The sequence below is a fragment of the Ursus arctos genome, unplaced genomic scaffold (assembly GCF_023065955.2).
Source record: "Ursus arctos isolate Adak ecotype North America unplaced genomic scaffold, UrsArc2.0 scaffold_13, whole genome shotgun sequence".
NCBI lineage: Eukaryota > Metazoa > Chordata > Mammalia > Carnivora > Ursidae > Ursus > Ursus arctos.
This window is the reverse complement of record NW_026622797.1, coordinates 68,893,743-68,901,163: the sequence shown is the minus strand read 5'-3', so window position 1 is coordinate 68,901,163 and position 7,421 is coordinate 68,893,743. Positions and strand designations below refer to the sequence as shown.

The following is a 7,421-nucleotide window of genomic DNA, read 5'->3' as shown; positions in this document are numbered from 1 at the left end:
TGTGATCCTTTTTGCTATATATATATATATTTCTTTTTTTTTTTTTAAAGGTTTTATTTATTTATTTGAGAGAGCGCGCCCTCAGGAGAGCACAAGCAAGGGGAGCGGCAGGCACAGGGAGAGGGAGAAGCACGCGGGAGGAGCAGCGATTCCAATGAGATTGATCCCAGGTCCCCAGGATCACGACCGCGGCGGAAGGCAGACACTTAGCCCACTGAACCTCCCAGGCGCCCCTTGCTTTTGTTTTTTTTAAAACTAGATACTTTTATATCAACTCCATACAACAATACAACCTCTTGATTTTCCCATCCTTTCCAAACTGGCTTGTGCCTCCCCCTGGCTCCCTTTTAAAGGTCATATAGGTTCCCATGCTAGCAAGTGTTAACCTTAAAAATAAAGCTGCCAGTTAGTTTACCAGCAAAATAGTTTTTTTCAGGAATAACAGACTACTGCAGTTTGAGACAAGAGAGTTACCCAAAACCATAGGCAAATCCATCAAAGGAAAGGAACATTATTTTATTGAGAAGAAAGAGGAAGTTGGGAGGGGTTGTTTTCAATAAAAGTCCATTGGAGAAAAGCGAGCGTTTAGGGGGATAAGGGTTTCTCATTGGCTGAGTTGCAGGGGTAGTCAATTTCTTATAGGCTACAATGTTTGTCTTTCCCTGTTTAGGCCTGTAATTGATTATTCCTTCCTTTTGAGGATTCTTCTGTTGGGGTCTGTAATTGACAATTCTTCCTATAATTTAATGGTAGAGTGGTAGGGGCTCCCCCTTCCAAGCTCCCACTTCTAGCCTCCCAAGTCTGCTTTTAGTGAGATTTCTCTTTGTTTTCTCACAAGTAAATATCATTAAGAAATCTTGTGTTTGACACCCTTAACCACTAACGTGTAACGAACCTGCCTGTCTCTACCTGCGGTTTGGGACCTTCCATATTTTGTTTCTGTTTTTAAAAATTCTTGCCCATCCTTTCCGGGAAAATCTCTGGGGTTTGGACCCAGCCACGCCTCCCCACGTTGGCCCCGCCCATTCCGGCCCCACCCACGCCGGCCCCAGCGTTCTATCTCCATGGTTACTGGGCCCTCGCGGAGTACCCGCAGCTTGCCTGACGCAGGGCAAAGCGGGGGCGGAGGGGAAGAATCGGAGAGACTGGGCTCTAGCTCTCCAAGCCAAGGTGAGCCCCCTCGAGGCTCTGCGCCCTTCGGTACCGCTAGAAGAGGGAGCGTGGGGAGATTGTAGAGCCCCTGTGGCCGGAGATCCCGTGCAGCCTCGGTTGAGACTTCATGGTCGGTGAGAATCCCTTTCCCGGCGCCCAAACTGGGCGGAGACAGCGGTGGTTTCCGGTCGGAGGCGCCCAGGTCCGCCGCTCGGACCTCCAGCTCGCTCTGAGCGGGAGTCTGAGCCTTAGGGTCTCTGCCCGGCGCCGCCCGCACCCACAAAGGCCAGAAGTCCGGAAAGGCGGAGAAGTGGGGCGGGAAGGAAGGGCACCGAGGGGAGTCAGTAGTGACCCCCTGCGCGGTGCCCGGCAGCGCTCGCGAACGCGCACACACGGCCGCGCACACGCGCAGCTCACACTTTGAAGATTTACTGCAAACTGCTGTTTTTAGCGCTTACTTGGTGCCTCGCACTATTTTAACCACTTAGGTATATAGAACTCATTTAGGTCGTGGGACAACTCTGGGGAAAGGGTAGTCATAGCAAATTTTTCAGAGGAAACCGGCTTACAGACACGGAAACAAAATGCCCAGAGTCTCGGCTAGAAAATGATCAGGTCACCGCGGATTCCCGGGCAGTCTGGTTCTACTGGACAAAATGCCAAGTGCTGTCTTATCTGAACGCTAATAATGCTGAGACTTCGCTTTATCTACACGGATTGCCTTTGTTATTTTCTACACGCAAAGACTTCTGTGCTCAGTGACTGATGCTTAGATCGGGAAACTCAGTATCATTAAAACGTAACACCCTTCACTGATTTGTAGTGAATGGAATTAATAACCAGGAGTTCATCTTTCAAAAATTTCATATTTCACATAATATGCTCTATTTTAATTATTATTATTATTATTATTTGCTTTTATGTTTTCAGTCAAAAGTTCAAACTCCAACTTGGATGCGCAGGTAAGAGAATTTAGACGATCCGAGCAAGAATTGTTTCCAAAAGTCCCAAATAATTTTGAAAGATCACTTAGTGAATGTGGTGGAATTAGCATTTCCTCCTAAAAACTGTACTCTGCCACCTGCACAGAGAGGGCTGGAGTTTCTCATTAAATCTACCTCCCCAATACTGTTTAGTCATTACATTTTTAAAAAAACTTCATGATATAAATATACTTTTGGTGACCACTGTCATTTAACTTGTCAGCCTAAAAGCAAGAAACCACTTTATTTTCGATAAAAGGATTGCAATTGGGGATGTACGGATTTGGGTTGAAACCCAAATAGTGTGCCAATTAAAGGAGGTGGACTTAGGTTTTTTTAATGGAAGAAAAAGTTGAGGTAAGTTGTTTTTAAGAAGAGCTCATTGGCGCTATCAAGCAGGGCTAGATTTGTACTTCAGTCATTGGTCAGGTGAAGCAATAGCTCGTCAAAAGTTCACATTTATCATCATGCTTTTCAAACGGGGCTATCTCGTTCTTGCGGACTTCTTGGAATGTTGGCAGTTTGGCTTAGTTCAAAGATTTAGAAAAGAAGACATGTTAGGTATCCCATGAAATGCCTGCTCCAGCTATTTATTTATTTATTTATTTATTTATGTATTTATGTATTTATGTATTTATGTATTTATTTATTTATTTATTTATGTATGTATGTATGTATTTATTTATTTATTTAACAGAGAGAGACAGCCAGAGAGAGAGGGAACACAAATAGGGGGAGTGGGAGAGGAAGAAGCAGGCTCCCAGCGGAGAAGCCTGATGCGGGGCTCGATCCCAGGACTTCGGGATCACACCCTGAGCCGAAGGCAGACACTTAACGACTGAGCCACCCAGGCGCCCCTCCAGCTCTATTTTAAAAATGGCTCTACTTATGTCATTTTCACAAAATAGGAAGTATTTCAATTCCAGTTTGAAGGCCTGGTTGCTCTTTCTGTCATCAACAGATCCTTCATTTTTATAAATACAGAATAGTTTAAATGTTTATAGATGCTAGTAAACACTAATAAGTTCATAAATAATAGTATGACTCTTTACAACTATAATGAGAAATCTAAAGAGGAAAAAAATCATATATAAATACAATTTAAAAAAACTCATTGTTTTATTTAGGCAGAATGCCTCCCACTCAAGCAGAAAGTGTTATAAAGAATATCATTCGAGAAATAGGACAAGAATGTGCAGGCCACGGAGAGATTGTTTCTGAAACTCTCGCTGCTTTTATGGTAAGAATGAATATTTTTGAATTACTGCTTTATTAAAAAATAGCTCTAAGTGGTGCTCATTTCCCTCTTAAAATTTTGTGAAGCTTTCCTAAATGTTATTTGGTTGAAACATATTGAGACTATTGGACAAATTAGTGAAAAATATTTTCTCTACGAAGCATGTCATTCTAGATTTATAGAGACTGATTTAAAAGATCTCGGTTTGTTTTAGAAGCATCAATCATATTGCTCTGTGTCAGAGTTGTAACATGTATTTTTGTTCATGTTGTAAAAATTACTCATTGGCTTGGTGTCTCTATTCTTGCTTTTGGTTTAACAAATACATAATAAAAATATGATAAAATATTCAAACAGTTTCCCAATTTAAAATCTAGTCACTGCTTTCAATTTATTTCTCCGTATAATTTTTCAAACACCATATTCAGATTTGATGGTTATTGCTTCCTTTCTTCAACTTCTAATGAAGGTGCTGATGAATTGGGTAATAAAATCAGCTGAATAATTGACCCCCGAGTAATCAGAAGGCAGTTTAAAAAATGGAAACAAACTAGTTTCATAATTATGTGAAATAAAATTATTTATTAGGTTTTTTCCTACTCTCAGGTGAAAGCTGTTGTCTTGGACCCAAGTAATGGCTTTAACATGGATAGAACCCTCATGAAAAGTGATGTACAGAAACTTGTTAAGGTGATTATACAACAATTCTCAAATTTTAATTATTTATTGGCAATTCTGAATACAATATTTGTATGAGCCATTGTGGTGCAGGCAAATGTGAGATTTATTGTTTCTCATAAAGTCTAGAGATACATAGGTTGTTTTTCTTGGCTTCCTGGAGTCACCTTCATGCATAAGGCTTTCATGTCATGGTTAAACGATAGCTACTCCACCTCTCCGTAGGAATGAGGGGAAAGAACAAAGGGCAAAATGTGTGTGCCAGTTGGGTCTGTCACTTTCTAATCAGAAAGTAATAGCTTTCTCAGAATTTTTCTCATCTGCTTACATTTATTGACCAGAATGATACTGCAAACAGGCCTGGGACATTGATTTCTTTTTCTTTTTTCAGCTGCACAAATCTTTCCCCCAGTCCAGATTGGGGCTGTTAGGAAGGAAGGATGGGTATGGGTACTGGCAGGTGGCAACGTCTGCCACAGTAGTTTAAAGACATCTTGTTATTAATCTGATGTTACGTTGAGAACATTAATTGACTTGTCATATACTATAAAATTGCATAGCACTAAATTAAGATTCAGATAATTATTGATTCAATGTAATTTGTGTTTTCCAATTCTAAAGGAAAAATTAAAGCCATAGCAAATAATTCATAGTTAGAAATCAAGGATATATGCTGGAAAACCAGTTTTAAGAACCAAAGAAGTCAGCAATTTTAGACATTGTTAGTTTTTTTCACTTTTTTTTTTTTTTGAAGATTTTATTTATTTATTTGAGAGAGCATGAGCAGGGGGGAAGGGCAGAGGGCCAAGTGGGCCAAGTGACCAACATGGGACTCAATCCCAAAACCCTGAGATCGTGACCTGAGCCAAAGTCAGACACTTAACTGAGCCACTCAGGTGTCCCATTTTTTTATATGTTTTAAGCTTCATTCACTGGATATAGGTGCTTACATATTTATTTTCTAAATATTCTTAGATGTATTTCCTAAAAATTCAACAGTGTTTTTTTTCTCCCCTGCTTAATGATCTTAATTTTAATTCCTTCCTTCACACAAAGGACTTGAAGCGAGCTTTCCCAAGCTTGTGTATGGGAATTCTCTGGGCTCAAACAAATGGCAGAGAAGATGTTCCTCATCCCCATCTTCTCTCACGTCCAGCAATTCACAGAGTGGAGCACAGGTCTATATGCAGATGCCAGAGGGGTCAGGAAGCGCCTCGGAAGCCTGGACTGGGGAATCCGTTGTTAGGCTGCTCCTGCAGTGGAGATGCCTTGATTCTCCAGGCAGCCTAGAGCTGGGTCTGTCTGTGCTGATGTTAAATGTGGTGGGAAGCCTGTTCTTAGCAATATGACTTTGCAAATGACTGTGACGGACAGTCAGAAATTTTATTGGAAAGCTCTGAAGGAGAACCAAGGAGAGGAAGACAATAAAATTTTCTCTTTTTCAGGGCTTGAGAAGAGTTTTTCTTTTTTCCTCTAACTCAACTAAGTTGGAAAGAATTAAACTCAATATACTTTTAATATGGCAGGTACATAAACTATCAATGTATATCCTGCTTCAAAGGACACAGACTGTTTTCTTTTTTCTCAATTAAAAATCATGTGGACGAGGGGCGCCAGGGTGGCTCAGTTGGTTAATGTCTGCCTTCAGCTCAGGTCATGATCTCAGGGTCCTGGGATGGGCCTGAGTCAGGCTCCCTGCTCAGTGGGGAGTCCACTTCTCCCTTTGCCTCTGCCCCTCCCCCCAGCTTGTGCTGTCTCTCGCTCGCTCTCTCAAATACATAAATAAAATCTTTAAAAAAAATAATCATGTGGATGAGCTAACTTTTGTGTTTGGTAAGTGTGTGTTTAGAACAGTACTTTTCCACCTGGACGGAGCCAGGTGCACAGGCTCCATAAAGGCACAGCGTCCAGGCCTCACTCTGGCATTTCGTCCCCCCTCCCGGAAAGGCAGGGTTGGTGCTCAAGGAGGTGCGTGGAGGTGGTCGGTGCTGATGTGCCTGCCACGTGTAGATATAAAGCCTAAGGGGTGAGATGGGAAAGAGAGGGGAGGAGAGGAGAGAAAAGAAAAATTCGGGTTGTTGTTCATCTGATCTAAGGGGGCAAAGCAGAGAAGTGGAATGAGCCATCGATGTGGTAGGAAAAATGCGAGAAAACAGAGCAGAGGACAGCAGTTTGAAATAGAAGGCAGAAATGTGAGCAGAGGAACAGCTTTTCATAAAATGCAAGTTACCCCAAAATCAGCAAAGAAGAAGTGTTGTTCAAGGCTCCGACTGACCATAACAAGGGGCCCTGGGTGAGCTCTAGGCGGGAGCGTAGCTTCATGGAGCACTTACCCACATTCAGACTGCATAGACTAGCCAAGGGGTCAAGTTTCTTGCCTTCAGTGAGGCCCTTAGCACCTGGTGGTGATGCTAGTGATCTCAGGGAAATAACGTATACTTAATGTTGTCAGTTGGGTCAGCTATGAAGCTTGAAGTCCTCAAAGAGCAAAATAAAACAAAAGGGGTTATTGGTGGATAAACGTCAGAAACCATTGTTTTGATGTTTCTCTTAATTTTTTGAAAATAACTTTAAAAAGTACTTCTGAGTAGTTCAAAAAATATAACTAGAAACACTCATGGGTATTCTTTTCTAGCTTTGTGTGTCTCGGCTGTTGGATAGCAAAAATCCATCCCTGGACACCATTAAGATGCAAGTCTACTTTGATATGAATTACACAAGTCGAGGTAACATATATCTAACTATTTTGAAACACTTTTTGACAGATTCCTATTGTATTTCGGGTAATAAAGGCTTTATTTGGTTGACAAGGAACAATTTTTTAAATCTATCTTTTGAAATTTTTTCCAACTTCGAAGAATATAGTAAAGGTGGAAATGCTAAATAAGAAAAACACCAATGGCCTTTGTGAGTGTTAAAAGTAAGTTCTAATTATTATGCCTGTGACAGTTATGCTTCCAAGTCTATTGTGTTTTAACGGTTGTATCACTAATAATACACAATAATTAGAGATTAAAACAACCAGCCCATTAATTTAAAAGTTTCTAATTTGCTGATTTTTTTTGTTTTTGCTTTATATTGTTATCTTATAATGCTTACCTAATTAGATAACTACACTAAAATGAAATGGATGATGGGAAATTTAAATTTAGAACATATTTCCTTATGTAAATAGTTTAACCCATGCATCAAAGACACATTGGCAACCAGAGGAAAAGGAAAATAAATTCCTCTCTAGACTAGACTGCCTTTGTCCCACTGTAACGCAATCATTACTAACCATTTGGTGATTTTTGTTGTCTTTTTTTCCCTCTATTGAACTTTCAGTTATGCTACATATAGTCATTATATATCTTGCTTTTTTGCTTAAT

At 40.6% G+C, this 7,421-nt stretch overlaps 1 protein-coding gene across 3 annotated transcripts in view; it reads left to right on the top strand.

The window, feature by feature from the left end:
• The first annotated feature begins 1,070 nt into the window (after positions 1 to 1,070).
• The window catches only part of CFAP206 (cilia and flagella associated protein 206), a 30,882-nt gene continuing 24,531 nt past the window's right edge, over positions 1,071 to 7,421 (top strand). The window contains exons 1-5 of one of the 3 annotated variants that reach the window (XM_057311204.1): positions 1,096 to 1,170; positions 2,083 to 2,114; positions 3,263 to 3,375; positions 3,979 to 4,062; positions 6,686 to 6,776. In XM_057311204.1, coding sequence (XP_057167187.1) covers positions 3,268 to 3,375; positions 3,979 to 4,062; positions 6,686 to 6,776 — 283 coding nt within the window. In that variant the 5' untranslated portion in view covers positions 1,096 to 1,170; positions 2,083 to 2,114; positions 3,263 to 3,267. Of the gene's footprint in view, positions 1,287 to 2,082; positions 2,115 to 3,262; positions 3,376 to 3,978; positions 4,063 to 6,685; positions 6,777 to 7,421 lie in introns of all 3 variants that reach the window. The other 2 variants (XM_026511840.4, XM_057311203.1) reach the window with 2 other exon arrangements.